Source organism: Mirounga angustirostris, unplaced genomic scaffold (genome assembly GCF_029215605.1).
Source record: "Mirounga angustirostris isolate CCGP_5_RB_7025 unplaced genomic scaffold, mMirAng1.0.hap1 SCAF_8, whole genome shotgun sequence".
Lineage (NCBI taxonomy): Eukaryota > Metazoa > Chordata > Mammalia > Carnivora > Phocidae > Mirounga > Mirounga angustirostris.
Genome location: NW_026991716.1, coordinates 73,537,629 through 73,560,041, shown reverse-complemented (window position 1 = coordinate 73,560,041; position 22,413 = coordinate 73,537,629). Strand labels below are relative to the sequence as shown.

Genomic DNA, 22,413 nt, shown 5'->3' with positions numbered 1-22,413 from the left:
GATAGAGCATGAGCAGTGAGAGAGGCAGAGGGAGAGGGAGAAGCAGACTCCCGGCTGAGCCAGGAGCCCGATGTGGGGCTCGATCCCAGGACCCCGGGATCATGACCTGAGCTGAAGGCAGACGCTTAACAATCTGAGCCACCCAGGCGCCCCGTATAAAGACATTTAGTAGGCACTTTGCATTTAATAGGCACTATCCCTGCTTGAAGTTCAAAACTTAATACAAATTTTTTAAGAAAAAACTTCAAGCTCTGTGTATGTGTTAAAGTAGATACTAGACCATAAGGTTAATGAGAAAACATCTAGTAAAGTAAAAAGTTATTTTATTTGACGAGGTCTGTATCAACAGTAAATTTTTTTTCTTGCTTTAGGTGTGGATTTTAAATAGCTTTTCATAGCAGAAATTTATTTTTGCTTTTCCCATTTCTAAGCATAATATGAAAATTTAAATTATCCTAATTGCCTCTACTGAGAAACTCATATGGGAAAAAGTCTAAGTTGGATGTCTAAAAATGTCTAATTTGAACTGGAAACATTTTATCTTTGAAATGTACTGGTTCTCAGTGCAAAGTTGAACAGTAATTTCAGAACAAGCCTTTAAGGAAATAAAGTATTAAAACAAAAAGGACTGGCAGTATAACTTCACAGAAAAGTTTAATAAAGTAACTTGCCCTTGTATTACTCAAGTACATAGTAGGCCCTTGATACATGTAGATTAGTTCAACATACACCTTTTATACTTTAGTGTACCCTAAAATGTTCATATAAACAAGGGGTTCTAGATTAAAGATAATTTTTAAAAGGCTGCAAAAGTGAAATCAGTATACTAAATATTTGTGTACCTTAAAACATTAAAAAAAAGCACTAAGTTTTCCAGTGATGTTACACAGTATTTTAAATGGTTTAATAAGAAATGGTACAGCGTATTTGTGATGTTAGTTTAGACAATACCTAATGATGAGGACCAGTGAAATGTTATATACCACTGTGGAAAACCATTCTAGGAAGAAATTTGACAGTATCTTGTTCTTACCCTTTGATCAAGCAACTGTATTGATGTTGATCCTAAAAAAAATAATTAGAAATGTGTATAAATTTACAATAGAAAATGGTAATCATTATGTCAATGAAATTAAATGGCATTAATAGTTTAAAGACAGTACATTCTGAAGGAAAATAATGCATCATTGAAGATGATCTGTGTATTCATAATAACATGGGAAAATATTCATGAAAGCGTACATGCATCATTTTTTAAAAAAAACTAATTTCTGAACGTATCTGTTCTGCACTTTGGAGGGTAAGATCTTAAGGAAATAAAAATGACGCGCCGGCTCTGGGGTTAGAACTACTTCAAATCCCGGTTTTGCTAGCTGTAGGATTCTGAGCAAGTTCCTTTACGTCTCAGTAATCTAGCTGTGAATTGGGAAAATGAGTACCTCCATCATGAGGTGTGGAGGTTAAATTAAAGTGTTTAGCGCGCCGCCTAAATAAATGTTAACTTGTTACGATGTCTTCCTGCATTTCTCAGAGTAGCGGAAAATAGGAAATTAAAATTCAGAAATAGGATGACTTAAGCGAAAGCTCCACGAGGCAAAAGGGATTTAACCTAACTTGCCAATTTGCCTTGTCCAAACGCTTGGGATTTTGATTAGGCCCGCGAGGCCGTGGTGACTTGAGCTCTACCTTGCCCCTGAGCGCGCAGAATATGCTCTCGCAGGGGTGGCGGCCCGGTGGGTTTGACTCCCGTATTCCAGGGATGTTTCACTCACCCCCCGCCCCGCCCCCGCCAAGCCAATTAAGGACTCAGAATCGTCCCCTGTTCTCTCCCTTGGGCGTCGCGTAAAGCTCGACCTGTGCCCATCCGGAGCAGAGCCTACGTTCAGGAGGCGTGGAGAGTGGCGGGGGCTGCGACCACGCACTCCATCCCTCCGCCGGCTCGCGTCACAAAGACTACAGTCCCCAGCGGGCCTCGCGAGCTCAGGATGTCCCGCAGGCAGGGCCCGGCGGCTGCGCGGGGCTGTAGTTTCTCCCGTGCTCCGGCACAACCTTCCTTTTCTCCTCCGCGATACAGGCGGTTACTGGCTGCTGCAGCTTCCCCCCGATTTCCGAAAAAGGCTCCTCGCCAGTGGAGTCCGGCCCCTCGTAGGAGACGGCGCGCGACCCTGGCCAAGAGGGCGGAGCGGGGCGACGCGCTGGGCCTCGCGCGGGGTGACGACCTCGAGCACGTCGTGCGGCAGTCCCCTCGGCCGGCAGCCGGAGGGGAGGGGGCGGGGGCTGCGCACGCGCGGCGGGGCCTTGGGCGGGGCCTTGGGCGGCTGCAGCCTGCGGACAGTCCGCCGGTCCGCGGCTGTGTGGGTAGCTGCGCGGCCGGCGGGGCTGAAACGCGGGAGGTTGATGGGGGTGGCCTCGACCTCGGCCTAAATCTGTAGCAGAGCTTCGGCCACGCCAACGGAGATGGTGTCCTGGGTGAGGACGATGGGGGAGAAGCTGAAGCAGCGGCTGCGGCTGGACGTGGGACGCGAGATCTGCCGCCAGTACCCGCTGTTCTGCTTCCTGCTGCTCTGCCTCAGCGTCGCCTCCCTGCTCCTCAACAGGTAACGCCGCAGCGCGGAGCTGGCGGGCGGCTGCTCTGCGAGGCTGCGGACGGGGGCCCGTGTTACTTCACTGTGTGGAGACCGCTCGGGGCTGCGCCGCTGTGGCGTTTGCGGCCGGCTGCGAGGCCTTGGGAACAGCGGCCTCGGGGAGCTGGGCGGAGCGTCCGGGCCCGGAAGTGCGAGCGGGGGTGGGGTGCGTTCCAGTGCCCCCTTTCCTGAGGCCGGGTCTCCTGAGACACCTGGCCCCGATTCTTACCTACTTTTCACCTGTTCCTTGAACCTGGGGCTCCCTCATCGCTGTTTTTCAGAGGAGTGAAATCTGTCTGTGCGTCCCAATTTGAGACCTTGCAGGGTCGGTCCAGTCAGCTGACGAAGGAGGGTTCCAGGTCTTGTAGCAGCCCCGGTTTTAGGCTGACTCCCCTCGTTCTCACCACACGCATGCGCACACACTGCACGCACAGTCTTCCAGCCGAAGGGCACGCACAGGCCCACACAGTCTTACAGCCAAAGGACGCACACGCACGCTCACGGTCTTACAGCCGAAGTGCACACATCCACACACACGGTCTCTCAGCCGAAGGGCGCGCGCGCGCGCGCACGCACACGCACGCACAGTCTGACAGCCAAAGGACGCACACGCACGCTCAGTCTTACAGCTGAAGTGCACACACCCACACGGTCTCTCAGCCGAAGGGCGCGCGCGCACACAGCACGCACAGTCTTACAGCCGAAGGGTGCTCACACACAGTTTTACAGCCCCATGGCGCGCGCGCACACACAGTTTTACAGCTGAAGCACGCACACAGGCACACCCACACTCTTACAGCTGAAGGGCGCACACGCACAGTCTTACAGCTGAAGGGCACACACGTACACACAATCTTTAACAGCCGCAGGGTGCATACGCGCTCTTACAGCCGAAGGGTGCGTGCGCACACACATACAGTCTTACAACTGAAGCACATACATGCTCACAGTCTTAGAGCTGAAGCGCGCAAGCACAATCATGCAGTCGAAGCATGCACACGTGTGTGCACACATGCACACGATCTCGCAGCCCAAGCACACACACTTTTACAACTGAAGCACACACACGCACACAGTCTTAAGCTGAAGGACTCACACACAGTCTTTTATTTTTTATTACTAAAGATTTTATTTATTAGCGCGCAGGAGCAGGGGCATGGGCGGAGGGAGAGGGAGAGCAAACTCCCCACTGAGCAGGGAGCCCCACACGGGGCTCCATCCCAGGACCCTGGGATCATGACCTGAGCTGAAGGCAGACCTCAACCGACTGAGCCACCCAGGTGTCCTCACACACAATCTTGTTGCCGGAGCTTTTCCCAAAGGGTGGTTGGTTAAAATGGATGATCGTAAAGATTTGTTGAAGTCAGAAAGCTAAATAGTACCTAGGTCTCAATATCTCTAGAATATTCCAAAAGGGAAGATTGAAAGTTAAAATTGATAAATTCGGTTTACATTTTGAAATGGGAAGGTTCTGTCCCTGAAATAAATTTATTTCCTTCAATTAGCTATTTCCAGAAATGGTAACGATGAAATAGGTAGCAGAGGAGAACTTTTCCTTCAGATTATTTCCAAATTGCTCTTGGTGGAAAGAAGTCTGAGACACTTGTCAGCAACGGCATCTGCATGATATTTTTTTCTGATGTTTTGAACATGAAGCCATCTCTACTCTTAATTTTGGGGTAGTTGATCCCTGAGGCAGAGGAATGGGAAAACATTCGCCAGGAATTTGGTGATTTAATTTTGCTCTAAGGTAACCATTTCCTGTGACTGTTGGAGTTGAATTTTTTCCCTACCCATTTTGCTTTCTTGTTAGTTGACTCTGGGCTAATAGGTTTAAGTAGCAACTGATATTTTACTGGAAAATGTGCTTTGATTGTGATAGTAAGATGTTTGATTTTGGGAATATGGAGGAAGGGGAATCCTTAACAGAGTGGAAATGAGTTATTAAATACTTACTTGCTTTCTGTCATCTGGAAGGTATTCTAAGCTAGATGAATAGCTTTAGAATGAAAGATAGGTAAAAGTTCTGTGATTAGTAAGTTTTGTCCAGGAATTCTTAACCTATCTCTTTTGGTAGATGGGTCAGTTTAAGTGTCCAAGGTAGGACATGCAAGATCAGGTTGAACTAGATTTCTGAGGTCACCTACTTAATTATAGCATATAGTGTTCTTTGTTGTTAAGAAGTCATACGATACCATCTGATCTCTGCCCTGTATCTTTATTTGTATTATGCAAAGAAAGAAGGATGTAATACATAAACGTTATCTCTGAGTGGTTGGATTTATGAGTGAAATTGTTTTTGCATACATTTTTTTGTATTTTCTTTTGTTACTGTTGAAAGCAGCAAAAGTGACCTTAAACATGATAGAACTGTCTTGACTAAAAGAATGGTTAGGGGCACCTGGGTGGCTTAGTCGTTAGGCATCTGCCTTCAGCTCAGGTCATGATCCCAGGGTCCTGGGATTGAGCCCCACATCCGGCTCCCTGCTTAGCGGGAAGCCTGCTTCTTCCTCCCCCACTCTCCCTGCTTGTGTTCCTGCTCTTGCTATTGCTCTTGCTATCGCTATCGACAAAGTATATAGTGTGCTTTTCAGTGTATTGTGTGATTTTCTTTAGAACATGTGTGTACATTCATATGTACATTCATATGTATGCTTTGTCTATCTCTGGAAGATTGTTATATAAGAAAATGTGGTCCCTTCTGGGAGTGGGGAATATGAGGCACATTTATTCAGAAATTAAAAAAAAACATATATATAATAAAAGTATTAGGGGTATAATGATGAAATTTGAAATGAGAAGATAGGCTTAATGCATACCATCAATAAGTGATTTCTTGGGGCACCTGGCTGACTCAGTCAGAAGAACATGCGACTCTTGATCTTGAGGTTGTGAGTTTGAGTCCCATGTTGGAGGTAGAGATTACTTAAAAAAAAATCTTAAATGATTTCGGGGCACCTAGGTGGCTCAGTCGTTAAGTGTCTGCCTTTGGCTCAGGTCGTGATCCCGGGGACCTGGAATTGAGCCCTGTGTCAGGCTCCCTGCTTGGCGGGAAGCCTGCTTTCCCATCTCCCACTCTCCCTGCTTGTGTTCCCTCTCTCGCTGTCTCTCTCTGTCAAATAAATAAATAAAATCTTAAAAAAAAACCTAAATGATTTCTACACAGGCATTTCAACAGTTAGTTTTTAGAAATAATTTTAAAAGAAATTTTCAATTTAAAATCTTTACTGGTTAGTATGGAGATTTGGAGCTTTCCTTCTATATGGTTAAACTTAGAATAATAGTCTTTTTCAAAATTATTTAAAAAATTTTCTTTTAAATTTTATTTAAAGTAGGTTCTACATCCATTGTGGGGCTTGAACTCATGACCCTGAGGTCAAGAGTCACATGCTCTATCAACTGAGCCAGCCAGGCACCCCTGAGATTAATTTTTTCTCTTATAGTCTTCAAATTTTAAATCCTAAAGCTCTTTCAAGGTGTTATTTAGTATATAAATTTTTCTTTCAAAATGAATTAAGATCATGAATCTTTTTTTTTTTAAGATTTTATTTATTTGAGAGAGACAGAGATAGCAACAGAGATAGCGAGAGAGAGCAAGAGCGAGCAAGAGTGGGGAGAAGAGGGAGAAGTAGGCTTCCCACTGAGTAGGGAGCCTGATGCGGGGCTCAATCCCGGGACCCTGGGATCGTGTCCTGAGCCGAAGGCAGACTCTTAACTGACTGAGCCACCCAGGTGCCCCAAGATTGTGAATCTTATCTGTGGAAAGATAAATAACTATAAGTTTTGGCTATTATAAATGATTTGTGGGATGAATAGAGTAACATACTTTATATATTTCAAATAATTTGTGAAATCACTGTTACAGTATTGTTAGGGAAAGCAAGGAGCATAGATACAATTACATTTACTAATGGTAGTGTTGAATATTTCAGTGTTATAATAAGGAATATTTTAAGTTACATGCTAGTAATAATAATGGTAATAGTAATAATAGCTAACTAACACTTTGTGAGTGTTTTGTTTGGCCCAGGTGTAGTATTAAGAGTTTTCTTTGATTATTGAGGCAATTTATTGTTGTGGTTGAAAGTTTTGAATCTGAACTTCAATGTAAGAATTTTATTCTGCCTCCCACATTAATCAGTTATGTGGCTTTGGATAAGGGATCTAACTTTTATCTGTCATAGTGCTGTTATCTGTAAAGTGGGGGATAATACTAGTACCCACATTATATGATTATTTTGATGATTAAAGGGTTAATACATCGGAAGTGTTTTGAATGGTGCTTAGGACATAGAACATACTCTTATTAAATGTTAACAGTTATTTTTGTCTCATTTATTCTAGCACCCCAGTAGACTCCCTTGTTAGTAACCTCAGTTACCATTGATCAGTTTTGCTTGTTTTTGTATTTCATATAAATGGAATTATATGGTCCTCTTGTATCTAGTTTCTTTTTCTTTTTTTTTTTTCTCTCAACTCTTTTGAGATTTGTCCATATTGTTGTGTATGTCAGGACTTCAGTGTCTTTGTTATTGTGCAGTATTCCACTAGGAATATGACATAACTTTGTTTAGCCATTCTTCTGTTGAAGGGCATTTGACTTGTTTACAGTTTTTAGCTATTATGAATAATGCTGCTATGAATATTCTTATATATATTTCTTTTGATAGATTTATTTCTTTTGGGTAGATGCCCATGGATGGAAATGCTTAGTCATAGTGTATATGTTTGTTTAACTTAAGTAGATACTGCCAGATAGTTTCCCAAGTAGTTGTACTAATTTACACTCCTGCCAAAACATTTGACTGTTCCGTCTGATACTGTCTGTAGGCTTAATTTAGTCATTTTAGTGAATAGAGGTAGCTCATTGTAGTTTTAACTAGTTAATTGTAGCTTAATTGTTAGCTGTAGTCATCATGTTGTACATTATATCCCTAGTACTTATTTATCATTTTGGAAGTTTGTGCCTTGACCACCTTCCTGCAATTTCCTCTCCCCTATGCTCCACCTCTTGTAACAACAAGTCTGATCTCTTTTTCTGAGTTTTTTTTCTTAAGATTTTACATATAAGTGAGATCATGCACTATTTTTCTTTTTTTCTTTTCTCTATTTGACTTATTTCACTTACCAAAATGCCATTAAGGTCCATCCATGTTGTCCCAAATGGTAGGATTTCCTCATTTTTTATGGCTGAATAATATTCCTTTGTGTGTGTATATGTATACACACACAGCACAGCTTCTTTGTCTATTCATTTGTCAGTGGACACTTAGGTTGTTTCCATATTTTGGCTGTTGTAAATAATGTTAACTGTGAACACGGAGGTGCAGATATCTTTTTGAGTTAGTGTTTTTGTTTCTTTGGATATTTTCCCAGAAGTGGAATTGCTGAATTATATAGTAGTTTTATTTTTAACTTTTTGGAAATCCTCCAAACTGTTTTCCATAGTGGCTGTATCAGTTCACATTCCACCAATAGCACAAAAGGGTTCTCTTTTCTCCACATCCGTACCAGCATTTGTTATTTACTGTCTTTTTAAAAAATACTTTTAATTTTTTTAAAAAAGATTTTATTTATTTATTTGGCAGAGAGAGAGAGCACGCACAAACAGGGAGCAGCAGGCTCTCCGCTCAGCTGGGAGCCCGATGCGGGGCTTGATCCTGGGATCATGACCTGAGCCTAAGGCAGATGCTTAACCAACTGAGCCACCCAGGCACCCCTATCTCTTGCCTTTTTGATGGTGGCCATTCTAACAGGTGTGAGGTGATATCTCATTATGGTTTTAATTTGCATCTTCCTAAATGACTGTGATGATGTTGAACATCTTTTCATGTACCTGTCGGGTATTTCATATAACTTCTTTGGAGAAATGTGTATTTAGGTCCTCTGCACACTTTTTTTTCCTTTTTTAACCAGCAAAATGGGTTTATTCAGGAATAGTAGAGCAATGGGCAATTGCTATGGGAAACCAGAGACAAGCCTGAAGATCAAAGGAGAGGAATGTAATTTAATAGAGAAAAGGAGGAAGATGGGAGGGTCTGCTTTGAAGAAAAGTCCATTGGAAGAAAGGGACAATGCAGGGTGGTGGTGGTTTCTCATTGCTTGAGTTGTTGTATATTCTTATTGGCTGGGCTTGTTGCTGTGCAAGAAAAATTTCTTCCCCTTGCTGGAGTACTAAAGTAGGCTTCTTCCTGTTGAAGTGCAAGGTTGTCCCGAGTTGTATGAATTCTTTATGTATTTTGGATATTAACTCCTTATCACATATATGGTTTGCAAATATTTTTTTCACATTTCATCCATAGGTTGTCTTTTTACTTCATTGATGATTCTTTATTTTTTAAATTACCACAACTGGCTTACATACACTTATAACTTAGTATGTGACAGGCTATTCTAAGCACATTTGTGATCTTATTTAATCATCGTAACGACTTTGAGTTAGGTATTATTACTACCTCATTATATAGTGGACCAAACAAGACTCAGAGAGGGTAATTTGCATTGTGTCATAGCCAGAATTTGAACACAGACAGACAGACTCTAGGATATCATATATTTTGTTCCCAAACTTCTAAGTTCTGTTTCTTCTCTTTATTTTTCTCTTCCTATAACAGTACCAGATTTTTTTTTTTTTTTTTTTTTTAACAATAGTGTTATGTTTCACAGTGTGGTTTTATATCTGCTAGGACAAATTCTCACTCTTGGCCCTTCTTATCCAAAGTTGGCATAGCTCTTTTTAAACCTTTATTTTCGGGACACCGGGGTGGCTCAGTAGGTTAAACATCTGCCTTCAGCTCAGGTCATGATCCCAGCGTCCTAGGAACGAGCCCTGCATCAGGCTTCCTGCTCAGCGAGGAGTCTGCTTCTCCCTCTGTGTGTTTGTGTGTGCACTCTCTGTGTGTCTCAACTAAGTAAATAAATCTAAAAATAAATAAGTAAATAAACCTTTATTTTCCCTATACATTTAGAATGAATATATTAAATTTCTCAAAAGATTGAGCTGGAATTTTGATTGTAGTTTCTGGTTGTTTATATATTGTCACATAACAAACCATCCCCAAAATTTGTGGTTTAAGTTAACAACAACATCTCATTTGCTCACAGAACTGTAATTTGGGCAGGAGTTGGTGGGTATAGCTAATTTCTATTCACTGTGCATCATCAGCTGGGCACCATGAGGCCGGGGGCTAGAAAAGTAATTGTTGGCTTCTTCATTTATGTATGTGACAATTGATGCTGGTTGTTGGCTGTGATCTCAGAAAGACTATAGGCCAGAACCTGTACATATGGCATTTGCGTGTGGCTTTTTTCCCCAACATGGTGCTGGCTTACAAAGGTGAGCATCCTGAGAAAGGGAGCCTGCCGGAAGCCATATCCATTTTATGACCTAGTTTTGGAGGTTAGGTAGCTTCACTTCTGCTACATTCTCTTAGTTGTAGTGTTATTAAGGCTATAACCCCTATTCAAGGGGAAGGAAATTACATTCCTGTTTTTGATGTGAAGAGTGTCAAAGAATTTGCAGTCATATTTAATACCACCACAGTATTATTAATTTGTGAATTAATCTGGGTAGAATTTATATCTTTACTATTTTTAAAGGTTTCATCCATGAACATAAATAATCTCTCCATTCATTCAGATCTGTGCTTGTGTCTTTTTAATCACCTTTTATTCATTTAAAAAATGTTTATTATGGAATATTTTAAACATACATAAAATAAAAATAGAATTGTACAATGAAACCTGTTAAGTATCTGTCACCAAGCTTAAAAAACTATCAGCTCAGGTCAAATATCACCCCCCCCTCAATTATTTTGAAGCAAATCCCGCAGGACATATTTTATCTATAAACAGTAAAAATTCCAGTATGTGTCTCTTAACAGATAAGTCCTTTTTTTCTTCCATAACCATAATACCACTTCACATCAGAAAAGGGTAATTTCTTAACATCATCAAATATCTATTCAGTGGTCATATTTCCCTGAATTTGCTAGAATTCCCCCCCATCATTTTATGATAAAAAAATTTTTAAGCATACATCAGTGTATGAATTTATAATAGATGACCAGTTATGTACTGCCTAGATTTTACCACTAACATTTTACTATATTTTCACATGCTTCATGATGTTTCTATTGCTCTGTCCATAATTATGAATCTTATTTGTAAATGGTTTTTTACAGTTAATCAAATTAAGATCCAAATATGGTCTTTTAATTTGAAAGTTACCTCCCCTCCCCATACATCCCACTTTGTTTTTTTTTTAATTTTATTTATTTATATTTTTTTTATTTTTTAAAGATTTTATTTATTTATTTGAGACAGAGAGAATGAGAGAGACAGAGAGCACATGAGAGGGGATAGGGTCAGAGGACGAAGCAGACTCCCTGCCGAGCAGGGAGCCCGATGCGGGACTCGATCCAGGGACTCCAGGATCATGACCTGAGCCGAAGGCAGTCACTTAACCAACTGAGCCACCCAGGCGCCCAATTTTATTTATTTATTTGAGAGAGAGAGAATGAGAGAGAGCACATGAGAGCGGGGAGGGTCGGAGGGAGAGGCAGACTCCCTGGCAAGCAGGGAGCCCGATGCGGGACTCGATCCAGGGACTCCAGGATCATGACCTGAGCCGAAGGAAGTCGCTTAACCAACTGAGCCACCCAGGTGCCCCATCCCACTTTGTTTTAACCTTGCAATTTATTTGTTGAAGAAACTGGGCCATATGTTTTGTGGAGTTTTTTATTTTATTTTATTTTATTTTGTTTATTTTTTTTAAAGATTTTATTTATTTATTTGACAGAGAGAGACAGCGAAAGAGGGAACACAAGCAGGCAGAGTGGGAGAGGGAGAAGCAGGCTTCCAGCTGAGCAGGGAGCCTGATGCTTGATCCCAGGACCCTGGGATCATGACCTGAGCTGAAGGCAGAGGCTTAATGACTGAGCCACCCCAGGCGCCCCTGTGGAGTTTTTTATAGTCTGTAGTGTTGTGGGTATGTTCTTTTCCCTCTCTGTTCTCTGTGAACTCATTGTTAGATCAAGAGATATCATTGTTTTGATTTTTTTTTTCTCCTTTAGTCTATGATGGTGTAGATTTAAAGATAATGAGCTATTTAAAAACACGCTTTTCTTATGATGTATTATTTTTTATTTTATGATACGCTGCTAGTTTTAGTTAACTAATATTTTACTAAGTATTTCATAAGTAAAATAGACCTAATGATTTTCTTATATTGTCTTTATCTGATTTGGGAATTAAAATTATATTAGTCCTGGGGTGCCTGGGTGGCTCAGTCGTTAAGCGTCTGCCTTCGGCTCAGGTCATGATCTCGGGATCCTGGGATCGAGCCCCGCATTGGGCTCCCTGCTCAGCAGGAAACCTGCTTCTCCCTCTCCCACTACCCCTGCTTGTGTTCTCTCTCTCGCTGTGTCTCTCTCTGTCAAATAAATAAAATCTTAAAAAAAAATACATTAAAAAATAAATAAAATTATGTTAGTCCTTTTAAATTAGCAGCTTTTCTCTCTCTCTCTCTCTTTTTTTTTTTCCCTGAAGTCATCTATATAGGATAGGGATTATCTGTCTCATTACAGTTTGGTAAAACCATTTGGGCCAGGGTCTTTCCCCCCCGTCCCAGCCATGTCTCTGATTACTATTTTAATTCCTGTAATGATAATTGGTCTATATAAGTTATCTAGTTCTTCACTTACTAATTTCTAGCATTTTTGTCTTTTTCCAAAAATTTATGTCCTGTAGGTTATCCAGTTTATGAACTAGTTGTTCATAGTTTAATTTTTCATTTCAGTTTTAGCTGTCATTATTTTTTCTTCATTCTGTATTTTGTATATTTGTATTCTCTCTTTTTCTTTTATTCCTTGATCTGTCTTGCTAAAACCTTGTCTTTTTTATTAGCTCTTGATTATGAAAATTTCCAAGCATACATAGAAAAGAGAGAGTACAAGGAACTTCTAAGCACCCATCACTCAGCCTCAACAACCATCAATATTTTACATATTTGAAAAATATCTAATCTTCCTCCATTTTAAAAATCACTTCTACACAAAGCCATAACCTTAAAAAATTAACAGTAGTTGGTTAATATCATCTAATAACAAGTCCATAATCAAATTTTCCTAATTGTGTAAAAATTTGTAGTGTATCTATACTAATCAGGATCTAAAATAGGTCCACTCATTGTATGTGGGAGCTACATCTCTTAAGCTTTTGTAAATCTCTTCTAATTTAGAGTCAGAGTTGGCAAAAATTTTTCTATTAAGTGTCAGATAGTAAATATCTTAGACTTTGGGCTGCATCAGGTCTCTGTTCCATATTCTTTTTTTTTTTTTTTTTCTTTTCAAAGAACCCTTAAAAAATGTAAAAACCTCTCTTAGCTTGAGAGCCATACCAAAGCAGGTGGCATTTGGCCCACAAGCCATAGTTTGTTTACCTGGATCTAGAACATTCCTCCTTACCTGCGTCTCTCCCCTCTCCCCACCATTGACTTGAAGAAACTGGGTCATTTGTTCACACTTTAGCTGTTAGGTTCCTCATGGTGTCTTGTTTTTTTTTATCCTTACCTGCATATTTTTTGTGGACAGGGTGTTTGATTTATAAATTTGATTAGATTTAAATTTTTGTGTGTGTGCAAGAATACTTTGAAGATGCTCTGTTCATCTTATTGTATCACATGAGAGGATAATTCTACATAAGATGGAGTTGCCTTACTTTTTGTGGATTTGGGTAGTGACAGCTAATACTTTGCCCAACAAACTTCTTTTGTTTTACCATTTATTTATTCCCTGAGTTACTTCATTATAGGTTGCAACATGATGATTTTCTCATTTTTTCATTCCATGTATATTTTAAAACTTGAATTCTTTTTCTCTCTTTTTTTTTCTTCTAGAATTGCTTTACTTCGCCTGTTAGGTCTGTTTAGCTACAGTAAAGTACAGCTCAAATTGGAAAAGGAGGATAAATCCAATTAGAGCTTTCCTTATTTTATTAATTTTTCAAAAACCGAGCTTATATTTGTTATTTCCTCTTGTCATTGTTGTTTGCTTTATTGATTTCTATTCTTTATTGTTTCCTTCCTTTTTATGTGTTTGGATCCTGTTTTCTTCTCCAGCTTTCTGAATGCTTAGCTTCCTGGTTTTAGTATTTGTCTCTGATTGATGCAGGGTTTCTCAATCTCAGCACTATTGATAACTTGGGTTAGATAATTTTTTGTTGTGAGGGGCTGGCCTGTGCATTGTAGGATATTTAGCAGCAGCAGTCTTGGTCTCTAGCTACTTACTTGATGGCAATAGTGCACTTTCCCTTTCCCCCTCTCCACGGTGACAATCAAAAATGTCTGCATATACTGCCAAATGCCGCCTGTGGGGCAAAACACCCTTGGTTGAGAACCACTGGATTAATGCATTTAAGGATATAGATTTTCTTCTTAAATAATACCTTAGTTATTGCTTGCCTTAGTTAAAGCCTACATGTATTGCATGTAGTATTTATTGTCATTCAGTCTAAGGTCTGTCATTTGATCTACAGGTCTACAATTCCTAATCTGTAATTCTGAAATCAAAAGCTCTGAAGAAGTAACTTTTCCCTTAAGTTTGTACCAATTACATTTGATGACAAAACCTGACCTGAATAGACATGAGACTATTTATAGTCTTTCTTTTTAAGATTTTATTTATTTATTTGACAGAGAGAAAGAGAGAGCACAAGGAGGGGGAGTGGCAGGCAGAAGGAGAGGGAGAAGCAGGTTCCCCACTGAGCAGGGAGCCTGATGTGGGGCTCAGTCCCAGGATGCTGAGATCGTGACCCAAGCTGAAGGCAGATGCTTAACTGACTGAGCCACCCAGGCGCCCCTATTTATAGTCTTTATTTCTGACTTAATTATTTCTTATTGCTTTTATGTTTTGCTGCAGAAATGTTAATATCTAATTATGGAGTACTGCATTAGATCTCATTGGGAGTGTTAAATTATGTATGAAATATGTACTATATAACTGTTCAAAAATCCTAAAAATTCTGAATTCTGAGTCATGTCTGTCTGGGTCAAAATGAATTTTGGTAAGCAGCTGTGAACAGGAATTTGATAATTTCCTCTCTGAAATACCTCTATAATTTGAGTTAGTTTCCAAGTATAAGGTTTTTTTTAAAAGCTTGATGTCAAGTATGCTATTTTGGTTGGAGTGAAGTTTTGTATACAGGAATGAGAAGAGAGGTGCCTGGCTGGCTTAGTCATTAGAGCCTGCGAGTTGTGAGTTCAAGCCCCATGCTTGGTGTAGAGATTATTTAAAAAAAAAAAAAAAAGGAATAGGAAGAAATAAGAGTAGAAAAGTGAACTGGGGCCAGATCAAAAGGGACCGTAAAGGTTTAAGGGGTTTTTATTTTGTTCTGCACGTAACAGTAAGACCAGGCAATTCATCTGGTTTGGTGCCTCAGCCTTTGTCTCACAGCTTTTATATTTACTTGGTCACTGTCTGTAATAGGTAAGCACCTCTAATCATCCATCTTCACCTCTTACTACTTGGTGCTGTATATTTCCCAATTCTGAACTCCCAGGTCTTCTGTAATCCTTTCTATTCCATACTGCATTTGGTAAATTGTCGTCAGTCGGAGAACTGGGATGGATGTGGAACTCAATTGTGTGCTTCCTTTCTCTTAAAAATTATAGTCCTGTATTACCTATTGTCCGGTGCCTGGAAATAGTTACTGTGTATGTTTTTTTGTTTATTTGTTTGTTTTCAATCAGAGAGAGAAAGAGAGTGTGTGAGAGCACAAGCAGGGGGAATGGCAGACAGAGGGAGAAGCAGGCTTCCGGCTGAGCAGGGAGCCCGATGCGGGGCTCAATCCCAGGACGCTGGGATCATGACCTGAGCTGAAGGCAGCCGCTTAACTGACTGAGCCATCCTGTTTTATAGTTGTTTATGGTGGGAAGGCAAGTCTGGTACCAGTCATTCTGTCGAGGAAGCAGAAGTCCTTTACTCCTTTGAAACCTATGCCATTTGTCTGTTTTCTCATTGATATCAATCCCCAGGTCATTTGTGCTCATCTATAGATGACTTTGTTTTGTGGCTTATAGACTTTCTCTCCATTTTAAATCCTGTCATCATTCTAGGTGACTTCAGTGCTTGTGTGAATAACCCACCAAATAAATATTCTATTGTGAGGTGATTCCTCTTTAGCTTCCCACTTGGATCAACATATGGTAGCCCTTGTTATCACCAGAAAGAACTCTACCTCTGAAATCTTAAAAAGCAAGTATCCCACTTGCTGACCGGCTGCCTCTCTCAGTCAGTCAGTCAGTCACACTGTACCTGCTCCTTGACTTCTCAGCCTCCTGACTCCTTTTCTTTCTATTTCTTCTCCTCTGTTTTTACTTTCCTATGCAGTTTAGAGTTGGTCTAGCTTAGAATCCATGGTCCATCACTTCAACTACTCTATTGCCAGTATCCTTAACTCCCTTCTATCGCACTCACCTGACAAAATTCAAATCTTGGATCAGTGATGCTGTTTGCTTTTTTAGTGTTTATATCCTGGTTACTGAATGATGCTAGAGAAAATCCCAAACCTGTAAATTTAACTCCCCAGCAGCTCCTCAGAATACTCTTTTCTTTACTTCTGCCCAGCAGCTCTTTCAGAACTTCCCCAATCTGCTAGAACTTCTGATATTGCCACATTTGCCTTTCTCTCTCAGCATTTCCTGTTTCACTTAAAGGACATCATATTGCTTTTAATCCTCACTACTGAATCTATAGGATAAGTGCATTCTCATCCATTTATTCTTACTCTCTGGTATTTGGGAAGAGTTATCTCTCCCTCGTATAATTTTTCTTCTGTTTAGGTTCTGAATCCCAACTACTGCTATTTTCTCTAGGACATTATTAATTCAATTAGCTCTTCTCCTATGTCTTTTTCTCTTATCTCCTAATATCCTGTCAACCTTTAAATATGATTAGGTTTTACTAAACATTTTCAGTCATTATCTCTCTCCAGGCACAACCTTAGCCTGCTCTTCCTTTAAAAAGAGAATTATCCACATTTACCAATTCACCTCTTTTAGTGGGGGAGGGGCAGAGAGAGGGAAAAAGAGAATCTCAAGCAGACTCCCTGCTGAGTGCGAAGCCTGACATGGGACGACTCGATTTCATGACCCTGAGATCATGACCTGAGCCAAAACCAAGAGTCCGATGCTTAACTGACTTAGCCACCTAGGCATCCCCCAATTTCACTTTTTTACCTTCATTTCACTCTTTAATCCACTGCATTCCTTTGGCATTCTACTAACTGCTTTTGCTGGTTCATCAGTGCCTTTTTTTGTTGCTAAAACTTCTCATTCTCACTTAAATTTTAAAATATTTGATTGGGTTAACTACTTCATCCCTGTTGAATTTTTTTTTTTTTTTTTTACTTTGACAACCTTTATGACTTGATTCTTTTTTTTTTTTTTTTTAAGATTTTATTTATTTGGGGCACGTGGGTGGCTCAGTTGTTAAACATCTGCCTTTGGCTCAGGTCATGATCCCAGGGTTCTGGGATCAAGCCCTGCTTCCGGCTCCCTGCTCAGCGGGAAGCCTGCTTCTCCCTCTCCCACTCCCCCGCTTGTGTTCCCTCTCTCTCTGTGTGTCTCTCTCTCTGTCAAATAAATAAATAAAATCTTTTTCAAATAAAATCTTAAAAAAATATTTCCTTTATTTGAGATAGGGAGAGAGAGAGAGAAAGAGAGGGCATGAGCGGGCAGGGGGAGAGGCAGAGGGAGAGGGAGAAGCAGGCTCCATTGAGCAGGGAGTCTGATGCGGGGCTAGATCCCAGGACCCTGGGATCGTGACCTGAGCTGAAGGCACATGTTTAACTGTCCAAGCCACGCAGGCGCCCCTATGACTTGATTCTTTTTTTTTTCTCCCAGCTCTTCTAATTAATTAGATTCCTTTATAAATTTCTCTTGCTCTGCTTATTTCTTAAATGTCTCTTCTTTTTTCATTCTGCAGCTCCTCCCTGGTCATTTCATTTACTCCCATGACTTCAGTGATCTTTTTGTGATAATCCCCAAACTTTTTTACTTAGCTCATATTCTCTGCAGAGATTTAAACTACCCAGTATTTAATTGCTCATGAAACATTTCTATTTGCCATTTTTTTAAGATTTATTTTAGAGAGAGAGAGAGAGAGTGAGCGAGCGTGAGAAGGGGTAGAGGGGGTGGGAGAGAGAGAGAATCTTCAGCAGACACTGAGTGAAGAGCCTGACTCCGGGCTCTATCCCTCCGAGGACCCTGAGATCATGATCTGAGCTGAAAGAGTCAGATACTCAACCAGCTGAGCTACCCAGGTGCCCCAATTGCGTGCCATGTTTTAAGATACTTGAAATTTAGTGTGCCCAAAGAAAACTGATTTCTTTTTTTTTTTAATTTTTTTATTCTTATATTATCCCCATACATTACATCATTAGTTTTAGATGTAGTGTTCCATGACTCATTGTTTGTGCATAACACCCAGTGCTCCATGCAGAATGTGCCCTCCTCAATACCCATCACCAGGCTAACCCATCCTCCCACCCCCCTCCCCTCTAGAACCCTCAGTTTGTTTTTCAGAGTCCATCGTCTCTCATGGTTCGTCTACCCCTCCGATTTCCCCCCCTTCATTCTTCCCCTCCCGCTACCTTCTTCTTCTTCTTCTTCTTCTTCTTCTTTTTTTTTTTAACATATATTGCATTATTTGTTTCAGAGGTACAGATCTGAGATTCAACAGTCTTGCACAATTCACAGCGCTTACCAGAGCACATACCCTCCCCAGTGTCTATCACCCAGTCACCCCATCCTTCCCACCCCACCCCCCACTCCAGCAACCCTCAGTTTGTTTCCTGCGATTAAGAATTCCTCATATCAGTGAGGTCATATGATACATGTCTTTCTCTGTTTGACTTATTTCGCTCAACATAATACCCTCCAGTTCCATCCACGTCGTTGCAAATGGCAAGATCTCATTCCTTTTGATAGCTGCATAATATTCCATTGTATATATATACCACTTCTTTATCCATTCATCTGTCCATGGACATCTTGGCTCTTTCCACAGTTTGGCTATTGTGGGCATTGCTGCTATAAACATCGGGGTGCACGTACCCTTTCGGATCCCTACTTTTGTATCTTTGGGGTAAATACCCAGTAGTGCAATTGCTGGGTTGTATGGTAGCTCTATTTTCAACTTTTTGAGGAACCTCCATACCGTTTTCCAGCGTGGCTGCACCAGCTTGCATTCCCACCAACAGTGTAGGAGGGTTCCCCTTTCTCCGCATCCCCGCCAACATCTGTCATTTCCTGACTTGTTAATTTTAGCCATTCTGACTGGTGTGAGGTGGTATCTCATTGAGGTTTTGATTTGGATTTCCCTGATGCCGAGCGATGTGGAGCACTTTTTCATGTGTCTGTTGGCCATTTGGATGTCTTCTTTGGAAAAATGTCTGTTCATGTCTTCTGCCCATTTCTTGAGAACTGATTTCTTTCTTTCTTTTTTTTTTTTTTTTTTAAAGATTTTTTATTTATTTATCTGAGAGAGAGAATGGGAGACAGAGAGCATGAAAGGGGGAGGATCAGAGGGAGAAGCAGACTCCCCGCCGAGCAGGGAGTCCGATGCGGGACTCGATCCCGGGACTCCAGGATCATGACCTGAGCCGAAGGCAGTCGCTTAACCAACTGAGCCACCCAGGCACCCCTTGAGAACTGATTTCTTACCTATCCCTTCTGCTCACATTAATCAACAACTTAGTCCTCTTAATTCTTCCTCCTAAATGTTTTCAAGACAATCAGCTTTTTATCTTTAAGTCTCTTCCCTAGTATAGGCTAGCTATCCTTTGACTCTGGTAGATTATTTCAGCTTTCTAGTTAGTCTGCATGTTTCTAGTTTAGGCTCTTCTCCATATTGCAGCCAGAGTGGTCTTTTGATTATAAAGTCTAGCAATATTACTCTCCTTAAAACTTCTAAAATTCCTGGGCGCCTGGGTGGCTCAGTTTTTAAGCATCTGCCTTTGGCTCAGGTCATGATCCCAGGGTCCTGGGGTCAAGCCCCACATTGGGCTCCCTGCTCAGCGGGAAGCCTGCTTCTCCCTCTCCCACTCCCCCTGCTTGTGTTCCCTCTCTTGCTGTGTCTCTCTCTGTCAAATAAATAAATAAAATCTTAAAAAAAAAAAACCTTCTAAAAATTCCTAAAATCTTAAAAAAAAAAAATCTTCATCGCCTCCAGGGTATTACTTAAGACTCTTAGTGGTAGATGACAGAAACTAAACTCACACTAGGTTTGGCAAAGCGTGGAATCATTGGAAGGTTACTTAAGTATAGAAGGAACTGGAGTGTAGCTAGGCCTCAGAGACACATAGAACCTGGATTTAAAATACAACTGATACTTTCTTCACTTCCTTTTTTCTCTTTCTGTCAACTGGCTTCATTCTCTTCTCACTACGTAGTGATTTGTGGATGGAAGAACTAGCACTAAAGTTTGTGCTTTATATAGTTACCAGTTAATAAACACAATGTGATAATTGGAATTTGAACTGTGTTGTTGGGGGACTGGTGTTTCACAAAATCGTGGTAATGGAAATTTGTGCATATCAGGACTGTGCAATATGAGGACTGCCTGTATTGAGACATGATAACATGACTTATTTTATGACACCATATTATCTGGCTTCTGCCTGTTTTTTTTTAAGATTCATCTTAAAGCCACTTCTTCCTTGGAGCTATGCTCAGATCTTAGTTCATGTAGTTTTCCCAAGTTTGAATTCCCTTGCCTCTTCCTTAGTCCCTCATTAGTCTACCCCATTCTCTTCTGTTGGGTTTCTCCTACTTACTCTTTAAAGTTTTTCTACAGAGCTGCTTTCTTTGAAAAAAGCTTTTCTGTCCTTTTAAATTTGGATCGTATGTTCTGCCTGAGGTGTTCCAATATCATGTATGCTTTCTCTGTCATAATATAGACACATGATCACACTGTATTGTACTCATTTACTTACCTAGCAGACCATGTTTTCCATGCATATAGAGAACATGGCAATGCTGTTCCTGACTGTATCCCCAGAGCCTAGTATTGGGTGGCACAAAATAATAGGTACTCAGTAAAGTTTTTTTTTTTTTTGATTTAATGAAAGATAATCAGAATTTTGATGGGGTATGAATACTATAATATCATTGGAAGGTATTTTGGAAGAATATAGTATAGCTAGTCAAACATAACAACCTAGGTACCAAATTGTAAAATATTGAGAATTTATACCTCCTTATACTTTAAATGAAGTATACATTTGATAGCATGCTTTCTGTGATCCTTATAGTTAAATAAATACATCACAGACATCATGATTGGAGATCTGTCTTCAGTCTGATATGGTAGGTGCTTAATAAATACTTGTCAAATCAATGAAGGGACAACTTTAATTTTATACTTTTTTTGGTTGTAATAATTATTTTCATTTATTTCTAAGGTATCTTCATGTTTTAATGATCTTCTGGTCATTTGTTGCTGGAGTTGTTACATTCTATTGCTCATTGGGACCGGATTCTCTCTTACCAAATATATTCTTCACAATAAAATACAAACCCAAGGTAAAATTTATGTGTTCTTATTTTTTTTTTTTTTAAAGATTTTATTTATTTATTTGAGAGGGAGAGACTGAGAGAGAGAGCACATGAGAGGGGGGAGGGTCGGGAGGGTCAGAGGGAGAAGCAGACTCCCTGCTGAGCAGGGAGCCCGATGCGGGACTCGATCCAGGGACTCCAGGATCATGACCTGAGCCGAAGGCAGTCGCTTAACCAACTGAGCACCCAGGCGCCCTATGTGTTCTTATTTTGAAAAGAGTCAGTATATATTACCTATGCTGTTTGATATTACTGAAAGCATATTAATGCAGTGATTTAAAAAAACCCATCTGCTGTCATTTAATAATGGAAGACATCAGAACATGATTTGAAGTGAAATTTACATATGTGTATATTTTTAAGGTATACAGCTCTACAAGGAGCTATAAAAAGAAAATACTTCTCAAAAAGTTGGGATCCATAATTTTAGAGTGTTCTCTAACTGCATATTAACTATGAGGACAATAAATTAAAACAGACGTTCCCAAAGTTGGGTATTTTTTCTCTCTTATTTGGCAGTTTAGCCAGTAGTAGTTACTACAAAGCATGGTTTCAGTGTTACTGCAGACAAATAATAATTTAAAAAATATTCTCTGAATTTATACATTGATTAATAAACTTTTGAAAAGTTGATTCTCTTCGGTAAAGATTATGTGTAAACTAAGACAAATCTCTCCCCTTCCCCATTTCCCTTTTTTAGCAGTTAGGACTTCAAGAATTATTTCCTCAAGGTCGTAGTTGTGCTGTTTGCGGTAAAGTGAAATGTAAACGGCATAGGTAAGTTAAACATTTTTTATTTGTTGATCCTTCCAATTACATTTTGGATTTCAGGCAGTTTAATTGTATGATTTTCTATTTAGGCCTTCCTTACTACTTGAAAACTACCAGCCGTGGCTAGATCTGAAAATTTCTTCCAAGGTTGATGCATCTCTCTCAGAGGTAATTGATTTAATTAACATTGCCAAATATACTCAAGCAGAAATATTAAATACCAATGGAAATTTAATTGTGGAACATCTTAATATATGCCATCTAATTAGTTCTTAACTAAGTAGTTGATTATTATGAAATATGTGACTCAGATGGTAAGATAGAAATGTTTTTGGATCCCATGTCTAATTTAAGTGAACATTTTTGCCGAAGACAGCACTGTTTTACCTAGATATTGCTTAA

General features: G+C 40.1%; 1 protein-coding gene across 11 annotated transcripts in view; it reads left to right on the top strand.

The window, feature by feature from the left end:
- Positions 1-22,413, top strand: part of SNX14 (sorting nexin 14) — a 94,082-nt gene continuing 71,669 nt past the window's right edge. For 2 of the 11 annotated variants that reach the window (XR_010413686.1, XR_010413687.1), the window contains exons 1-4: positions 1-2,597; positions 21,087-21,207; positions 21,941-22,017; positions 22,101-22,179. Coding sequence is in view for 8 of the 11 variants with exons in the window: in XM_064597834.1 (XP_064453904.1) it covers positions 2,458-2,597; positions 21,087-21,207; positions 21,941-22,017; positions 22,101-22,179 (417 nt within the window). In the remaining 3 variants the exon portion in view is untranslated. Of the gene's footprint in view, positions 2,598-8,359; positions 8,381-21,086; positions 21,208-21,940; positions 22,018-22,100; positions 22,180-22,413 lie in introns of those variants that run through there. The other 9 variants (XM_064597828.1, XM_064597833.1, XR_010413685.1 and 6 more) reach the window with 8 other exon arrangements.